The 19,373-nt window shown below is 35.0% G+C and overlaps 4 protein-coding genes across 17 annotated transcripts; 2 read left to right on the top strand and 2 right to left on the bottom strand.

The window, feature by feature from the left end:
- Position 1: 1 nt before the first annotated feature.
- On the bottom strand, positions 2–2,045 carry LOC107007069. The gene is made up of 3 exons (XM_015205536.2): positions 1,699–2,045; positions 594–635; positions 2–514 (listed from the first exon to the last, which is right to left on the bottom strand). The coding sequence occupies exons 1-3, from the start codon at positions 1,819–1,821 to the stop codon at positions 215–217; spliced, it is 465 nt and encodes a 154-aa protein (XP_015061022.1). The 5' UTR covers positions 1,822–2,045; the 3' UTR covers positions 2–214.
- A 376-nt stretch (positions 2,046–2,421) lies between these two features.
- Positions 2,422–8,476, bottom strand: LOC107007067 (ketol-acid reductoisomerase, chloroplastic-like). Its single transcript, XM_015205534.2, has 10 exons — positions 8,022–8,476; positions 6,829–6,921; positions 6,058–6,123; positions 5,806–5,946; positions 4,912–5,139; positions 4,698–4,815; positions 4,484–4,623; positions 4,210–4,377; positions 3,579–3,734; positions 2,422–3,066 (listed from the first exon to the last, which is right to left on the bottom strand). The coding sequence occupies exons 1-10, from the start codon at positions 8,316–8,318 to the stop codon at positions 2,698–2,700; spliced, it is 1,776 nt and encodes a 591-aa protein (XP_015061020.1). The 5' UTR covers positions 8,319–8,476; the 3' UTR covers positions 2,422–2,697.
- Positions 8,477–9,338: 862 nt separating this feature from the next.
- On the top strand, positions 9,339–14,901 carry LOC107005273. 12 transcript variants are annotated; one of them, XM_027913701.1, is made up of 8 exons: positions 9,343–9,361; positions 10,533–10,601; positions 11,226–11,380; positions 12,321–12,567; positions 12,640–13,035; positions 13,121–13,288; positions 14,172–14,341; positions 14,499–14,901. In XM_027913701.1, exons 3-8 carry the CDS (start codon positions 11,294–11,296, stop codon positions 14,694–14,696), a joined length of 1,266 nt encoding a protein of 421 aa, XP_027769502.1. In that variant the 5' UTR covers positions 9,343–9,361; positions 10,533–10,601; positions 11,226–11,293; the 3' UTR covers positions 14,697–14,901. The 12 variants fall into 12 exon arrangements, with proteins under 12 accessions (XP_027769503.1, XP_027769502.1, XP_027769504.1 ...); XM_015203820.2 differs by having other exon boundaries at positions 9,344–9,361; positions 11,181–11,380; XM_027913699.1 differs by lacking the exon at positions 9,343–9,361 and adding an exon at positions 9,393–9,546.
- A 150-nt stretch (positions 14,902–15,051) lies between these two features.
- On the top strand, positions 15,052–17,238 carry LOC107006607 (late embryogenesis abundant protein At3g53040-like). 3 transcript variants are annotated; one of them, XM_015205122.2, is made up of 4 exons: positions 15,052–15,520; positions 15,593–15,940; positions 16,054–16,784; positions 16,879–17,238. In XM_015205122.2, the coding sequence occupies exons 1-4, from the start codon at positions 15,340–15,342 to the stop codon at positions 17,059–17,061; spliced, it is 1,443 nt and encodes a 480-aa protein (XP_015060608.1). In that variant the 5' UTR covers positions 15,052–15,339; the 3' UTR covers positions 17,062–17,238. The 3 variants fall into 3 exon arrangements, with proteins under 3 accessions (XP_015060608.1, XP_015060607.1, XP_015060606.1); XM_015205121.2 differs by having other exon boundaries at positions 16,054–16,737; positions 16,879–17,050; XM_015205120.2 differs by having other exon boundaries at positions 16,054–16,773; positions 16,879–17,050.
- Positions 17,239–19,373: the final 2,135 nt, after the last annotated feature.

Genomic DNA, 19,373 nt, shown 5'->3' with positions numbered 1-19,373 from the left:
GTTCACTTCAGGCTCGAAATTAATATTTTTTGCGCATAGATTGTACCACAATTTGGATCAACCATGACAGATTATCAATCAAACTATGCATCAAAACAAGCTAGTCAAGTTCAGTTATTACCATTTTGTTCTATTTGGACTTATTTCATTTTCAATACTGGTAATCCTATGCCATGAAGAAAGCCAGATGCATATTCTTCTTAATTTTGTTTTCTCATTCCAAGTAACAAGAGTTAACTGATCGAACCTTTGGTTTCTTCGTTGGTGGTGGGATATTTGGGATTGAAGAAGCTGTAGCATTAGTCTTCGCCTGGCAGTGATCTGAGCCATTGACTCCATTAGAGAAACAAATGGTTTGCAGAGAGGTGACACAACACTCTTGCCAATTGAGATTAGTCAGGTCTTTGATTGCTTCATCGAGAGTAACGAAAGCTTCTGATGAGATCTCCTCTTGTAATGTGGAGCGTCGCAGGTCTATTAACTCCATTGTGTTCACAGCATCCGCCAGGACTTTCTGTATATTTTAGGAGATTGAAGAAATCAATATTTGATCAACAAGATCGAAAACTTGCGTACTATGAATTTGATATGACCTTTTGACGCTTGCTTTTCTTGAACCCGTGAATGCTGATGATCTGCAAAAAGCATTGACACATAAAGAGAGGATTATTCTCACGGCACATAACACAATTGAATTCCTATTCTGTTCCGAACTCATCTTTTGAATAATTTCACTCAGTTGAATCATTAATCTTCGTTTTCAAGCCGGAAAAACAATTAGGAGAAACACATCCGAGTAAGCAATACGGATAAACACCAATGCGATAATGATTATTGAATACTGGGAGTAATCTCTACATATTCAAAGTTTCAGAGAGAACGAGAGGTAACTCATTAAGATAAGCACTAGTGAAATCGAGCTGCTTGTTACTATCACTTAAATTGAGGTTATTCTCTAAGGTTACTAGCTTTAAGTTACAAATTCAAATCATGTAGCTACTCTGAAACAGAGATTGAATTCCAATTCTGTTCCGAACTCATCTCTTCAACTTGATATGGTTAAAAATTCGAGCAACACATATCAGGAAATTGACTATACAAACATCCAAATGAACATTAATAATAACAATCTCTAATTTCACAGAGTCACATCATTAATCTCCTACTCATACCGGAAAAAACACCTCCGAGTAAGAAATATGGATAATCATCGAAGTAGTACTGAAATACATCAAAACCAGCAGATCTCCAGCGACTCATAGAGAAGGAGAGATACCTCACTGAGATCAGCAACAGTGAAATCGAATTGCGAGTTAATTACATCGAGAAAGGATAATTCTCACGGCATATAAAACAGAAATTTTATTCCAATTCTGCTGTGAACACATCTCATGAACTTGATTTGGTAAAAATCGAGCTAAGCATACAATTAAAACATCAAAATGATTACAAATGATAAGAATCTCTAATTTAAAATGGTCACATCATTGATCTCCGAATTTCATCCTATAAAACACCTCCAAGTAAGAAAAAATACGGATAAACAACAAAAACTACTGAAATACGTCAAAACAAGCAGATCTCCATGGTTATTATCCGTGAATTACGATTAGTCAAGCAACTGAAACCACACTAAACAAATTACAGTAGATAAATATCTACATGTACAGTCGCAGATTCAGAGAGAAGCAGAGATACCTCATTGAGATTAGGGATAGTGAGATCGAATTGCTTCTTGTTGTCAATGAAATCGACGTACTTCTCTAAGGTCATCTTCTGTGATTTCTTTTTCATTCTGAATCTACTTTCCACCATTTGCATCTTCTCTCTCTGTTTCTCTTAGTGATCTCGACTGTGTTTTTCGGTGGTGTAAATTTTGAAATATTGAGCTCCTCGGGGATATTTATACTGACTAGGAACGTTAAACACGTTAAAAGCATTTTGGTATCCAATTTCCCGCCATTGTAGTGGAAGCAAAAACACGTTAAAATTCAATGAAAATTACGCAAAAAAAACTCAATTAAGAAAATATTACACTCCAGAAAAAAATACATGTTTACAAAATACTTTAAGTACATATGTTATATGTAACTTCTGGCTGAGAAGGTGGGATAAAATAATTCAAGTTTGATGAGATAATGTGAAATATCTTAGAATTAAATTTGAAATAAACTTCATATTATATTTTGTTGATCTCCGATTCCGTTGCTGCTGCGGGGCTTTACCCAATCATAGTTTCAATATAGGTCATCTCAAACACTTTGAATTTTCTAAAAATAAAAACTTTTTCCATAAAGAAGAGAATGTTTTTGACCTCCCGACTGGTTGGCCAAACAGGCTCTGAATTAAATTAACGTTCTCAACACTGTTCATACAATTAATTTAAACCTTTTGATTGAGAAAACATATTAATACCAAGGCTAAAGAGACTCCAAACTGAGTTTTTATTCAGTTAATCTGCAAAAATACATAACATTCCATAGTACAGAGGTCGCGTAGTTTAATAATAATAATAATAATAACAGAAAAAGGTGATTTTTTTTTACCAACAGAAATATGTTATTAAGTAGATCTCCTTACACCCCAAAAAGCACAGCATACAGAAACGATCTCTACCTTTGAAAATGCTCGATCAGACTAAACATGGCCCTGCTTAATGCCATACTCATTCTCAATAGAAATGACAGACAAAGAACCTTAGTTGACAGTTTGTCTGAGCTCGGGACGGACAAAGTCAGCATCTGCAGGAACTGAAATGTCGACAGTAGGTCTCAATCGGGCACAAACTTCAATAGCTTCATGGACAGGATCACATACGAAATCGGTCATAAGAGCCATATTGATTGGCAGGTTATTGTCGACTGCCACCAGTGCTTGCTGGGTGAGATTGTAATCAAAACGAGGAGCCCACTTCCTAGATCCCAACCGCGCTGTTGTGGAGCAATTGTCAACCATGAAAGACACTCCACGTGCATGCATGAAAGGATTCAGGGAATCAACAGACTCAATGACACTTTCGTTTATGATCTCTGAGTAAGAGTGGCCTTTCTTCCTCAGAACCTCAATCTGTGAACATTTACCAATGAACAGAGTGTTATAAACAAGCAAGACCTAGATGCTCTCACACTACTAATCTAACACCACAGGTTTTGAGCATCCATATACCATCAAATTCAAACACAGAAGCAAAAAGGAAATCAGCAGGACAAGGGGATTCGGCTAAAAATTACATTGTATATCTGAGATTAAAATTATTCTTTGACGTATATACCGTAGATGTTGAATCCTCTAGGCTTCTTTGCGTGCTTACTTCTTTTAAACAAAAAACAATAATGAAAATAAGCAAAAGAGAGCTGAGCGGGGAGGGGTGTTGTTCATCAAGCTGATCTAAACCTTGTCAAGTAGTGGGGAGATAGGTAAAAAGTGCTTATAGCTGGGAAGAGAAAGAGCTTATAAGAAGAGAAGGATTTTAAAGAGATCTAAGTTGACAGCAGCTCAAGATACGCGCTGCCAGGCCCTCCTTTTACGGTTCAAACATTATAATAAAACCAACCACACAGATTGAATAAAAAAAAGACCTGAGCCATCATCAATGCGACATAGACACCAGCAGTGAAAGGATAGAGAGGACCCAGATCACCAGATGGCCGTGTTGCACGAACACGCTCACCAACTTTCCACATCCTTGTCTGGTCTATTTTGCCCATTGGGAAAGCTGGTAACCCCTCTTTCTCCTGTATGTACAAAAAAATAAGGTTAATATCTTCATCTGATAATAGGTATTACACTTTTCCATAATGCTGAAGAAGGGATACACAATTTCTTCAAGTGATCAAAGTAGTTATAGGGGAAAAGCACCACAAGCTAAGTAGTACAGGCGATATAAACTTCTTTTTTTTTTTAAAAAATAAAATTAAAACTAGGCTTAGGACCCATTTTATAAATGGTAAAAAATCCGCATATACAAAAAACAATGGGCCAGGTCCAGAGGTGACCAGTCCAGAAAATGACATCAAAGTCAACGAAAAAGAAATCACACAGAAAAGGAAATTATGGATTTCATTTTGGGGAAGAAGCCAAAAATTATACAGCCGGTATTATCTAGTTTCCATCATGGAAGTAAAAAATTAATGTGCCTCCAATGAAGGGGGTGCAAGAGAGAAGGAGAAACCAATTGTTAGGAAACTTAATGATAAAGAATCAACTCACAGAAAAGCGGCGACCTGCCAAGACAACACTCCTGATCTCACTACCTGTTGCAACATCTTCATAGCACTCATACAAGATCTCCATGCAAGGGTAATATGAAGCACTATATGCAGTTGCGAACACCTTCTTGCCTTCCGCATCCAATGAATTGTATAGAGCTAACATACCCTAATAAACATGTAGAATAGTTTCAAGAACAATTTGAGAAGTTATAGAAGTATCTTGCTAAACATAATAATAGACCAAATCAGAAGACTGAGAATTCAATTCTGACCTTTGTTGATATTGTCCTCGAAATGTTTCCGGTTATGCACTCAACAGTATTCTTGTATGCAAGCTCTTCACTCATTCCATTTTCCGTGTACCTTCTGAACAAAGACTCGACAATGCCATGGACAGCACCAAGTAATATACCTAATAAGAAGACCAACGGACCTCAACCGTACTAATTTAGTAAGTGAAAAAACAGACTTTGGAAACACGCTAACCTCGCTCGCCAAATATATCGCTTCTGTATTCCTGTTCCAGGGTGGTTGCAAATGTAAAGGGGGAACCAAGGGCAACTGACCACCCAAGAGCAACATCAGCGGCTCTTCCATCTATATCCTGTATGTAGCGAATGGTGTCACATCTCATAGAACATAAAAACAAAGAGTTTGAAAGAAAATAGATGAGGATGAATTATAAAAGACTGCAGGAGACCTGGTGAACTGCAAAACTTGCATTGATTCCAGCACCATTGATTTCTTTTCCTTGTACATATAATCTCCGGACAGACGGGCCCATTCCCTTGGGACATACAGCAATCACACTGACATTCTTGGGAAAGTCAAGGTCCAATGACTGCAAATGGCCAAGAAGGAATCCATGCGAAAGACCAAGTATACTATTTGGTTTCATGTGAGAAAACACTTCTTCATAGTTGTCAGCCTGCAAATACATCAGGAAATTCAAGTGGTGCAGCAACGGGCACTACCTGCACACTCGGTGAAGGAATATACTGTCTGACAAGCTATCAATATTACCATTTTCTTGAGGTATAATGTGAGTGTGTGGCTTGGTTTGATATTTCATCCTTAGGTAAATTTTTGTAAAATTTCAGGTCATACATGTTGCCAAGTTAAATACTCCAATGAATAATGTGGAAGACGTGATTCTGGTAATAATCTATGTTTCCGCTAACCAAAATAAAATAAGTTGGATTTAGGATGTTCAAAACCTCACCAGAGAAACCCTAAAGTTTAGTGGAAATATACCTAGTGTGCTTTCCATAGTCACAAATTAAACAACAAAATCACATGTAATCACCACTGGTGGGAGCAGAAAGCACAAAGCTATATCTTATGACTAAGCAAAACTAAGTTTTTGTCATTATTGGGAAGAGTAGAAGCAAGAAACAAGATATCTAGCATTCCAGGCAAAACATTGAGCTATGAGGTCAAGGGCAGCCTTCACTAAAATGTATTACCAAGTTTTCGTGAAAAGACCATGAGGCTAATTGGCAAAACATTGAACTATGAGGTCAAGGGCAGCCTTCACTAAAATGTATTACCAAGTTTTCGTGAAAAGAACATGAGGCTAACACAATGTGCCTACCTGAGCTGCATCAGAAATCAAAAGCAGCACTAGATCGCTTCCGGAGATAGTTTCATACAAGTCTCCCAAGGTACCATTTTCTTCAGTAAACCCAGTTGCACGAGCCTCAGCAAAGGAGCGAGAACCCTTTCTCAAACCAATCTACATGACCAAAATTCATACTCATAAGTTGCAAGACTAAGAATTTAATCTTGTATGCAAACCAGATAAACTTCAGCTTCAATCTCTAATAAAGAAGAAATGAAATGTTACCTTAACGACTATATCAGAATTTGCTTCTGCAAGAGAATCCCTCAAGTTCTGGGCTTGAGCTGGTCCCTACCAAAAAAGAAGGGCATTGCTTAGCTACTTGAATGAAAGAAGGAATGAAACTTGAACAGGAGAGAAGAAAAACATTTATCTTACTTTTACAGAAAGTTGTGCAATTTTTAACCAAAATAATTCAATGTTGATTATTACTATATTTGCATGAGATCACTTTAAAACAGTATTAAGATATATTTTGATAATACCTTCCGTGTTAATGATGAAAAATAACAACATAACCAAAAACAAACTTTGGATGGAGGAAGATGTATCTTCTCGAGAAAAACTACAATAGAGAAACTTTATCAGCAACTATGCTAGAATCAGTACGAAGAGAAAATACTTGGTGAGAACATACATGGTTTTAGAGAAGTCAACGAAAAGAGTAGTTTGAAGCTGCTTTCATCAGGTACATCCAAAAAGATGTAGCTTTCCAGCAAAAATAGTAAAACAGAGGACTTCTATGTTATAGAATCTACAAAAAGATATCTTCTTCTCTTCTCCTTTCAATTTTAAAAAAAGATATATCTTCTCCAAAATTTTGATTAACTAAACTCTTAGTTTCAGATGGAAATATTCCCTCTTCATTGAGCTCACACAACAAACTTCCTCTTTGCATTAACTTCATATTCTAATAACTCTCAGAATGGAACATTATACAGATATCAAAATTGAATTAACTGAATAAAACCAAAACCAAAACCAAAGAAACTTCACCTGAGAACCCCAGCCAATGACTCCAATCTGCTTGATTCCCTTGAATGCATCCGGCAACAACTTGAACAAATCTCTCCCTCCTTTCACAATGTACTACACCACAATTCCAACAATATACATTACACATCAAAGACGAGAACTTTCACATATAGAAATAAACATTTTCAGCATTGATACACCAACAAGAAAGACAATACCATTACTCTCTCCGTCAAAAAATTGTGTTTTATGGTACTTCTACTGAGTTCTCTAAAATGTCTAATGCTTAAAGGTGTTTGTTTGAAATTTTTGCTGATTCTTTTTTGAGAAAAAATCCACAGTATCTTTTTGAAAAGTGACTTCACACTAAAAACTCAGAAATCTTTTTAATGAACAACTCTGACTATCCAAAAACACATTTCCTTTTTGGACAGATTATTCCTTATTCTTAAAGGTTTTTGGGAAAAAAGGACAACTTGTTCAAACCTCCTTACATATTATTCCACAAAACAATAAGAAGTGATCTACATTTAGAAACAGACGTCCAGCTACTCAAAATCAAATGGAAAAAAATTACATTCTTTCTTAAGTTATATAAAAAGAAAGAGCGAAGTATCAAAAACACATCTATAGTATTTCGATTTTTCAAATTTCATGCCTGAACTATTATTAGGCATGCTAGTTTCCTACCAACTATATATCAAAACACCCCTCAATTATCATTTTTCCCTTCGCCTATGTTGATATTTTAGCTTAGAAAATGGAACAATTATTTGATAGTTGAGGTGTGTTTAGATTTACAGTTGGTGATAGTACTGACAGGAAACTCGCATAACTAATAGTTATCAAGTACTCCCTCCGTCTACTTCTATTTGTCCCGTTGGACTTTTCGAAAGTCAATTGGACTAATTTTCAAAGTTAATTTAAATAACATTAATTCAATATTTTAAACAAGAACTATACTATAAGTACTGTAAATTGCAATTTTTTGCATATCAATATGAATTCATGGTAAATTTATGTTAGTCAACTATGATGATTATAAGTGTATAGTATGAAGCTAGAATAACTGTCACACTTAACCAGTTTTCAAGTATATAAATATTACATCTAATCTTACACCGAAAATTAGATGTCACCATATTCTAACTACATCATTCTTTCTAAAACCGAGTTAATAAGTGAAATAGACGTAGAGAAGGGAAGAGATTCACCTCGTCGTGTCCAGAAAGGGTAACTTTCTCCTTCTTAAAAACAGACGTTTCAAAATCGAGAGACATCGGTGCCTTTACAGCAGCAGGAGCAGCAACCATACGAACATTAAGTGGTCCGCCTGAGCTAGACACATTGTAGGAGTAAGATTTAGCTCTGAGAGCCTTAAGCGACATAGATGAAGTAGAAAGGAACCCTAAGTTACTGGAAAGAGCAGGCTTCAATGATTTGCTTGAGGAAGAAACGGCCGAGGAGGAGGAGGTGGAAATGGAGAAAGAAGTAGTCGCCGGTGTCGCCATTGTTGCTCTGTTGCGCCGATGACTGTGAAAAGTGTAGAGAGAGAAAGTGGAAATGAGGGTCACGTTTTTATGTTTGGATCAGTATTGCTAGGGTAACGATATACAGCATATCCGAATTGAGAAGTGGCGACATGAAACTGTGATTCTTAATGCCCCTCACATTTTAGGGGTCGTTTAGTTGTTTAACATACTGTATATTTTTTAAATATAAAAATTGATCACAAATTTATAATGATTTACAAAAGAAATGGATCGAAATGATTGCAACAAGACATATCAATACCATTTTGGAGTACGAGCGTCATCCTGTCTCAATTAGATTTGTTTCTAAGAGTACTTAAAAAAAGAAGAAGTTATTTCGAATTTTTAGTTTGAGATGTCAATAGTAGTATAGTATTTACCAAAAAAAAGACTTATAATTTTATATTTATATTATTTTTTGTAAGAATATTTATAGGGGTGATGAAACATTCATCAAATACTATTATGATATTATAGTTTTTCTAATTTTTTGATTAGATATTAACTGAATTTATAAGAACAATGCAAAAATATTAAAAAAAATATTTCAAAACATAATTTAAATTAAACGTTTTATTACTATCCTGTGTAATCACGTACACGATATAAATTTATAAATAATATAATTTATCTCTTACAAATGGTAAAACATCAATAAAAAAGAATAAATATATAATATATATAAAAGCATTCGAAAATCTATATTAAACTTTGAATAAGAAAAATTCAACTATTTAGTCAAATATATATGCAATAAAGGAAAAATTACTAATGATATTGACCCATTTCAATATTGACCAATTTCAATTTTATTAAATAGCAATACAATGATTTTACTTTTTTTCTTAATTAGCAAAATGTAATCTCAAACTTGATTAGTTTTTTTTCTTGTTTTATAATCTTTCATCATTAAAATAGAAAATATTTTACTTTCATTTCTTGCAAATACATATTACACGAAGGAATGAATAATGCAGAGTTTTCTGGACACGTGTCGAAGACCCACATACCCAAAAAACCAGGTGAACTCTCTCTTTACGTTTTTCGTTTTCCAACTCAAATAAAATTCACCAAAACTCTCCGTTTCTCTTTATCTTACTTTATGCTGTGCTTTTTATTTGCGTTAAAAGTTGTAATTTTGGAATTCTGCTGATAAAAATTTACCCGTGACTTGCAATTTTTGCTTCTGGGTATTTTTTTTTGTTCTGTAAGTTGTTCTGTTTTAACTCTAGTAGTAAAAAAAATTGAATCTTGTAATTGATTGGTAGTTATATAGTATGATTGAGCTATAATTGTTATTTTCCTTTGTGGGTATTGTTTCTTGATCATGGTGGTTATGATTTTTTAACGTTTACCTAGGGCAAAAGATAAGTTTTTTCCCCTAAATAGCTGCTGTTTACTTTTGTGGGGTTTGCTTCTTGATGATGATGCTGATGATTTTTACTTGTTTTTTGAATGATTCATGTGTTTATTGTGTACATAGAGTTTTGGTGGTGGGTTTTATACTTTTTGTTTGATAATCGCGGTGTCTGGGTTAGCTTGTGTGTGCCTCGACTAGACTAATTTCACTGAATACCCCACCAAGGCTAAAACATATGGTAAGAAAGCTCCTTATATGTTTTTGCTGGGACTTGAAGGATTCATTGACTAGGCTACACCCTTGGGTGTTGGGTTTTATACTTTTATATTTTGTGCTTAATCTTTTTAATAGGACGTATAGAGATATCTTCTGTATGTGAAATTATAGGGATTTAGGTATGAAGGTAAAGTAGCTTGCTTTCTGTTGTGTTTTTTTGATGAATTATTTCATGGTTTTGGAATGCTTTTGTTGGAAATTTGGTATGAGTTTTAGTTTGGGTAATAAGGAAGCTCTTAAAACCCTTTGTTTGACTTTTGCTGACCAAAAGGGCTTTGGAATCTTTATAGCTTCTGATATTCCATCCTGTCCATTTGTAGAGCAAAAATTCATCTAAATACATGAAATAGATGTTACAAAAAAGTTATACCTATCCAAGTCTTTTAAGAAGTTCTGAGTTTTGTACGGCGAAGTCATTAGAAAGGTACTCTATTAAGGAACCCCTAGGATGCACTTTTCTGCTATCATGATCTCATATAAAAAGTTGCATCCTTGTCTTCTATGCAATTGTCTAAATAATCTATTTTTCTAACGGACTTGTGAAATGATGGCTGAAGGATTCTGACTGTTGGAAACTGGGGAGGGGTAACTGGTGAGCATATGAAAATGACTTCTTTTTGTTAAAGGTAGAAGCTTTCAACCTTATTTATGTACTTCTGTTTGATTAGTTCAATGTCTATAAAGATGGTAGTAGTTGGGATTATCCTACCATAAGAATGCTTATCATATCTCCATCAACTCAGAAATAAAAGAAATGTTACTAGTAGATGAAGCTTGTGCTTTTGTACGCTAATTTAAAGCATTTTGATTTAGTTTCAGGTTTTGGTTGAAAGAATTTCTATTGTACTGTTAAAATTCAAGTAGATGGTAAATGTAACTGGCTAGAAATAGAACAACTACCCAAGCAAGTTAGGTAGTTCTGCGGTGGCTATTGACCTACCTTAGAGTTCCTCCTATATCCGGGCTTAGGACTGCCAATGTGAGCAAGCTCACACTGAGAATTAATTTTGCTGATAGTTTGCTCTATCATCTATGAGTGCAAGGTGTAAACTTTGTTATGGGTAATGATATTGACTTGTATCTCGTTTATGTTGGGGCATTAATTATACATTAGCGGGGTGATTTACAGAGGGGTGACATGCATTGTTTTTATTGATTGTAGTTGGTGAATAATCCTGCTCAACAGAATTTTGTAATTTATGCAGCTCATACAAGGTTCTAATAGGGAAGCATCTTGTTAAATTCTGCAGTTGAAAGCTATATCATATTGCAGCACTATATTCGTTGAATCCTTGGGAAGTTGTCAAAGTGTTATGCGATGGATTTGAAAGGTATAGCATGGGTTGGAGATATATACCAGAAATTTGAAGCGATGTGTTTGGAGATGGAAGATGCTATGTACCAGGTAAAATTTACCACATGTCTCTTACTATTTGACTTGGTTCGTCCCTTTTTTCGGGTTTGATTAGCAAGGTCATAGTGGAGCTTCCCTCAGCAGTCAGCAGGGCTATTTCTTACCAACTGGTTGTTTGACCCTAGAGCACTAGGAACGTTTGAATAATTGAACTTTGATTATATTCAATCAACCCAAAAGAAAGGAGATCGAACACCGACTATAAATTGCAGATCTTGCTACATTGACCTCCATGGGGCTTATTTTTCTCTGATATACCAAATAAATCACCAGTAACTTTTGGTACCCAATGATAGGTGCTTGCATCTCTTTGTTACAAGAGAAAAGACAATGATTTTGGCTTGAGAAAAATTATCCAAACTTGTCCCTCATTCATTGCCCTTACTTGCATATTTGATACTTCAACTAAATGGCAAAAAACCTATATTCTAATTTCGCAGAAAGGTGATAGCTTTGTACATCGAGTTCTGCGTAGCAACATTGAATTCCTATATTTATCAATAATACGACTTGGTTAATGAGGATCCATATAGCTGAACCCAACTAGCTGGGAATTGATTCATACTAGTAATAGTTCTTGTAGTACTCTTGTTGCTGTCCTGACTTTTATTTGGAGACTACACTCTTCTTAACAAAATAATACATTTATTTCATTTTTCCAGTTCACATCAGATTTATTTTTGCCACTATCCGAACTCCTGAGTAGGTAATTATGTTGCATTGGAAGGATGGTGTGCATATCATGTTAATATATCAAAGGAGTACATATGACATTCATGGTTGTTTATTCATCAATTTCTTAATCATTTCTAATCAATTGCTTCTTTGAAAATGTTCATAACTTCAATATGTAGTACCTTTTTATTCACCTTGCACCACTTTGGCCAATTAAATATGCAACCACTGTAACTGGTCTCATGGTATATCACAGGATACCGCTAGATATGTTGAGAATCAAGTGCAGACTGTTGGTGCAAGTGTCAAGAGGTTCTATTCAGATGTGGTGCTAGATCTGCATCCTCAATTTAACATAGATCCCGTGAAAGTTGCAGCTGCTGACTTGTCTCTTAATCCTTATGCGCACACTGAAATCAGCAAGAAGCTGAAAGCACAACTTAAAGGAGGCCACCCTAGGGTAATTAATAAGGAATTAATTGATGATACTCAAGTGATTAAGGGTAAGGATAGTGATCATCTATCATCTTTTAGTCCAGTCAGAGCTTCTAATAGAGTATTTTATAATATGACAGGGAAAAGCAAAAGTGGAGGAGTTTATAGACGTCAAAGTGTTGGGATCAAAGAAATTGTTAGAGATAATCATCCACCATCTAAGAAGTCGGACGCTCTCTGTCTCGTATCAGGGAATACAATTAAATTGTCCTCAGATTCTAAGGTTAGGGGAGGTTTTGAAGTGGCATCCGACCACATGACCATGACCTCGCCCTTGGCCTCAGTTAAAGGACTTAACTCTACCGAGACAGGAAAGGAGGTTTCCAACCATATTATAAAAACAGATGTGCCTGCAGCAGGTATATCAATTAATATGGCAGCGTCTGACGCGAGCTTATCAGTTAACTGTGTTGGGCAGAACCAAGCAGATCTCAGGAACACTTTCTCTGTTTGTGACTTGCAATCAGACTCTCATGGTATAAATGTCTAGCAGTATCCCACTTATTTTTATCTTCTTTTATTTTTCTCTCTTCTTTTCTTTTATGTTAACTCCTCTTGCAGTAGATAGGGGTACACGCAAGGAGTTGGCTGGTGATACTGGACTAAAGATTAGCAGTAATGCTGGTGACAATAATATTGCCAGCAAGGAGGTCAATAATATTGCAAAGATTAGCAGTAATACCGATGACAATAATAATGCCGGCGAGGAGATCAAAGAGTCCTGCAAAGGTACTTACAATAGCCACCTGTAAAAAAGATCTTCTCCCTTCTCTTTTTTTTGTTTCTGTTTTGATGGACTCACTACTCTGATATTATCTTGGAGAGTAGCTTTCATATCAGTTGCTGATTTATAAAATGGGGTTATAATTCTGCCTGTGTTGGACAATATTATGTAAAAGCATATTGCCAACTATTGATTGAGTTTGTTCTATTGGATGAACTGTTAAATTGAACCTAACTAGTATAGTTGAAGGACTTAAATCAACATACCCGTAATCCCACAAATGTGGTTTGGGGAGGAGTTGGGGGTAAACTGTAAGCATAGTCGCAGGCCTTGTCACTACCTCGTTTCCCATAGACTCTCAGCCTAAAATAGAACATTTCTAAACAGTTTGAAAATGAGAATACCGAAACAAGAGTAGTAACAACAAAGATATAAGATGAAATGGAAAACAGTGCACAACATATAGAAGAAAGAGCAGTAATGACAGCATAATAGTGGGATAATCGAAGCACAAAAAATCACAGTTTAATACAGGAAGCAAAAAACAAGAAACAAGAAGTATAATGCCAATACCATTCGTAAGACAGAAGGTTCGGTTCAAGTACGATCACCTATCCTATATGGGTCACCTTAATAGGGCACCCACTTATGATAGGGCACCCACTTATGAGACTTCTGCATTGACATTGTCAGTGTCATCCCACCCCACCCCAAGGCAAAAGGGCCCTTGTGTTTTCTCTTTTCTTTCTACTTAGTACCAACATCCAAACAAATAAAACGAAAGAATACTTGTGCAACTGTGCAACATTCTCCTGCTGTTCAGATATTTCCGGCCGATCTTTTTAAGTCTCTTAATCTTTTTGTTGTGTTTGTCGTCTTCTTTTACAGCAAGATCAGATAAATCTTGTTCTCCTCCACCTGAGAAGTATGACTTGATCGAGTCCGATGTGGAAATTGTTGAGCGCTATGATGAATCAAAGTTAGAGGAAACATGTGTCCTGGTTGAAGCGGAGAAACTTCATGTTCCACAAGGATCAGTCAAACGGAAATCATACAAGGTCCCATCTCCCTCTCCTTCCTCTCGCGTTGTATTTCGTATGTTTTGCTTTTCATCAATATATTTATCATTAGTTTGGTCGTGGGGGGACGAGGGAGGGGTTGTTTCATTGAAGAATGTGTGTCCTTTAGATGTTGACAGTTCAGTTGTTTTATCAGAAGAAGCTCAGGCAAGTGTTTTCTATGAAAAAGAAGTCGACCAGAAAAGAGTATGAGCAGCTTGGAGCATTACATGGAGATCAACAGTCTAACCTAGAGCCTGAAGAAAAGCAGATGCAGGTTCTCTCCAAAAACACGAACCCGAAAAAATTGTCATCAGCTGATGATCATTCTGAATCTGAGTGGGAACTTCTCTAGATATGACGCATTACAACAACAGATATGACGCATTACAACAACATAACCAATGTAATTCCAGGACTCGTGGAGTCTGAGCCAAGATATGATGCTATTAAAATTGTAATGTTGCTTTTCCCAATCAATAGATGGCTTTGTACATAAAACTAAAATTGACAGAAGAAGCACCTGCTGTTTTATAATAAGCCAATTATTTCTCTTTAAACTGTTTTTCAGTAATATAACCAGTTACCTTTTATTTATAAAGAACTATGGTGAAATAGAAGGCCTGTTTCATCTCTTCTTTAAAATTTCTTTATACCATAATAACTATGTTAGTCTCAAACAAGCCAAGACACTATGTGTATCTTGATTATTATGTTTATAAAAGTACTCAAAGTGTCAAAATTATCTGATATTTGCTTCGTTTGATGAGAGATTGACAGATATATGCATAGTTGCAAGGCATGAAGACACGTTAGCATTCAGTACAGCGGACTCATGCAGTGTGGCTTATGTTTTTCTTGCCACGTTTCATAAGATAAAAATAAAATATTGCTGCTTCATCCAGTTTGGTTTATAATTTCTTTCGAATCTAATCCTTGGAAGTGAAAAAGAAATAAAATTAGAGCATCGTTTAGTTAGTAACAAAACAAAAATAAAAATGGATTCAGATAAAGCAAAAAGAGAAGATGTTCATCCTGCTATTCATATAAAAAGTGTTACTACTGCTCCTGCTGAACATCAGCCTGCTGTTAAAGTTGGAGGACTAGAGTTCTCTAGTGGAATGCAGCAGCAGCAAAAGGATTCTGACACAGAAAGTGACAAACATTCTTCACATCAAGGTACTTACACTACTAAAAAAACTTTATATTATATTTTCATAAATATATATCTTCATTGAGTGTTTAATCTAGGGCTAGGAGGTTTCAAAATTGAATCACATAGGAAAGAAGGTGAAGAAGGAAGAGTTCATGGAGGGATTCATCCTCAAGAAACTGGTAATAAGAAGAAATCAGAGAGGAAAGCACCTGCACTAGCACCAGCTGCTGTACTAGCTGAAAATTCCGACGAAAAGGCGAAGGATTTTGGGGCGTCAGCGTTACATAATGCAAATGAGAAAGAATCGGCTAGTCACGGGCATGATGCTGCAAGTTACAGTCAAACAGCACAAGATAAAGACACTGTCGGTCATGGTGTTAGAAGTGGATCTCAGTATGTTGCTGATAAGGCTGCAGCTGCTAAAGACACTGCCATTGAAAAAGGTCAGTTGTATTTTCATAGCAGGAACATACTAATTTGATTATAATGTATAACCAAACACTATTTATGAGATGAAAAAGCGAAAAATTTGTAGATATCTACCTTTCAAATGCAGGTGCACAAGCCAAAGATGCTGTAATTCATGGCCCTCAGATTGGATCCGAGTATGTTGTGGACAAGTCTAGAGTTGCAAAGGACACAGTTCTCGAAAAAGGCCAGCAAGTTTATGGTGAAACTATAGATACCCTATCGAGGGCAGGACAAACTACGATGCAATCAGCACAGCAGGCTAAAGACGACACCCTGCAAAAAGCAGGGGAGATGAAAGATTATGCTGCTGAAAAGAGCAAGAATGCAGCAGGATACATTAAGCAGAAAGGCGTTGACGCAAAAGATGCTACTGTGGAAACAGGAAAAAGCGCGGTAGGGTATGCAGGGGAAGCAGCTAAAACCGCTGCTGAAAAGAGCAGGGATGCAGCAGTCTATGCAAAAGACGCCACTGTGGAAACAGGGAAAAGCGCGGTAGGGTATGCAGGGGAAGCAGCTAAAACCGCGAAGGATATGGCTGAAGCGGGAGCTTTTGGTGCTGCACATTATACAGCGAAAGGAGCAGCCGCGGCTACAAAAGCCACGGCTGATGTTGTTTCTAGTGTTGCAGGGTATGCAGGAGAGAAGGCAGTGGCTGCAAGGGACGCGGTCGCTGGTGCTGGAAAGAGCGTGGCGGAGTATGCAGGGGACAAACTGGCTGCTGCTAAAGATTACGTAGCTTCAGCGGAAGAAGGTGCAGCTGATTATGCAGGTAAGAAGAAGTCAGAAACTGTGAGACAAATAGAAGGTAATTCCAAGGTAAACATTAGGTTACTATCTCATTGTTTTGTTCATTGAGATGGATTCATGTTTATGACCATTAAACTGAGTTCTATGTTAAATGTGTGTGCAGCGAGAAAGCGGAGGCGGAGTTTCTAGTAGAGAAAAGGAGGGCGGAGAGAGCGAGGTGTTGCAGCAGCAGGAGGGAGGCAGTCTGGTTGGAATAGGGAAGACAACAACACAGTTTGTTGGTGGTGGGAATAAGCAATCTCAAGCTGGTTATCAACAGGGAAGTGGAAGTGAAAAAAGGGAGTAAATAAACAAGTGCCTCCCATTTTGAAGTTTGTTTACATATAACGTAATAATGTAATTGTGAAAAGCAGGTACATGTATGTTTGTATTTTTTTGCCTCTGCTAAACAAGAATTATGTTGAAAATTAAGTTGAACTTGTGTATGTATTTTGTTGTTTGCTAAATGCAAATACTCCCCAAAGAATGGCTATATCTCTTTTCTTTAAAAAAAGAATTGACTCCTTACTTTTTTTTTTGGAACACTTTCATTTTAAGATCACAAGAATAAAGGATATTTTCCTATATTTGATATAATTTTAATTTAGAATCACAAAATTTAAAAAAAAAAAATTGAATTCCGTTTTAAGTCAAATAAAGTCATTTTTTTTTTGAAACAGAGGGAGTATATTATACTGAAAGTTCTCTTTTCAACATTGGGAAACCTTGCAAATTGCAATGTGAATTTTGATAGGAAAGGAAACATTTTAACACCTCTTACCTCTATAAAGCTTGACATTAATCCCATAGATTTTAAGTTCTTTTAGAAGTAGGAAATTTAATTGTCATCATAAAGTTCTATAAATATAGTTTTGATATAGCGTTTTATAGTTATAACTATAGTCTTGTTGCGTTTTGATATAGCGTTCTACAGTGATGACTATAGTTTTGTTGAGTTTTATAGTGTTATCATAAAGTTCTATGACTATATTTTTGATAAAGTTTTATAACTATAGTTTTGATATAGCGTTTTTATAGTCAATAGTTTCGTTGTGGTTCCTATATTTCCAAATAGGACAAGTTGTGTGTTTATATTTTTAAATTTTTTTCAAAATTCTGTCTTGGTATTTTGCTAGTATAAATTTATTATGATTTTTCTTTTTTTCGTAAATTCAATATAAATAGGGTTAATATATATGAAATTTTGAATTTATACATTAGTCATCATTTAATTAGTTCATTGTTACTGATTCATTTAAGGTAGACTTTCTATTTTTTTGCCTTATTAGTGCAAGTGTCTATTGTAACATTCATTAATTCGTTGCTACTGATTCATTTAAGATTGATTTTTTTACTTTTTTTTAGTTTAATTGGATTTGAATTAATGAAAAAATAGATTAAGTAATTGTTTAAACACATGCTGTTTTTGAAAATAAAATATTAATTTATTTATTTAAATTAAGTTTGTTAACAAAAAGGACAAATACACCTCATTTGTTAGTACATGCACCAAAATAAACAATGCCTTAAATTGTATAAATTAATATAACCATAAACGTTTCACTTTATTATATACCACAATCAACTATATATATATATATATATATAAATTACACAATATAACATATTTCACATAAGGAAGAGAAAAAAATACTACCAAAAATATATATATAATTAATGGCTTCTTTATCTAGCACCAATTTCATTGTTCTTTCTCTGACAACTATTTTATTTTTCAATAATTCTCAATATTCTATGGCTTTTATAACAGAAGATTATATAACTGGAGCAATGGTACTTTCTTCAACAAAAATAATCCATGGAAGTGCGGGAGATAATAATTGTATGAACGAATTATCAAATGTATACGACAAGCTTAAAATTACACTAAATTGTGAAAAAGAAAAAAAATATCATGAAGTTTCAGACTTAGCAAATGAAATTCAATCTATTCTTTATGCTGATAAAAATAAAAAATGTGAATATGAAGATTTAAGAAATATTATGGGGGCAGTTAAAAGTTATACTATGGCAACATTAGATATGGAGGGATGATTGAAATTGTATCATTTTTTCGATAAAAAATATTGTTAGATCGATATATAATGTAAAAATCTTACTTATATTTGGCATTTTTAATATTTTGACTTAATTTTGTCTTTCAATCTTTATACCTATGCTAACTTCATTTCAATCTTTATACCTATGCTAACTTCATGCACATAGGCGGGCCCACATATTTAAACAAGTGCAATGATTCATTGTAGTACTATAACTATAATGGATCAAGTAAGTAATTCAAAGGACTAAGGAAATAATTTAAGTACAATTTGATATGAAATCTTACTAAGCCAATCTTTATTGGTTATGCCTATTATGTGATTCTTTGCATAATATAATAAATTTTTTTAAGCCAATTTTATTTGGCTATGATCATGTGCATACTATAAGTCATTATAAGCAGATCTTATTTGGCTTTGATCATTTTAATAATAAAAGAAGTCATTATAAGCCAATTTTATTTGGTTTTGATCATTTTCATAATATAAGAATTCGTTATTGGCTATGCACATTATTTGCTGAAAACTTCATTCTTATCAAACAGTGATGATTGATATT

Source organism: Solanum pennellii, chromosome 12, assembly GCF_001406875.1.
Source record: "Solanum pennellii chromosome 12, SPENNV200".
Classification (NCBI taxonomy): domain Eukaryota; kingdom Viridiplantae; phylum Streptophyta; class Magnoliopsida; order Solanales; family Solanaceae; genus Solanum; species Solanum pennellii.
Note: the sequence above shows the minus strand (reverse complement) of the source record. Positions and strands in the feature narration are given on the sequence as shown.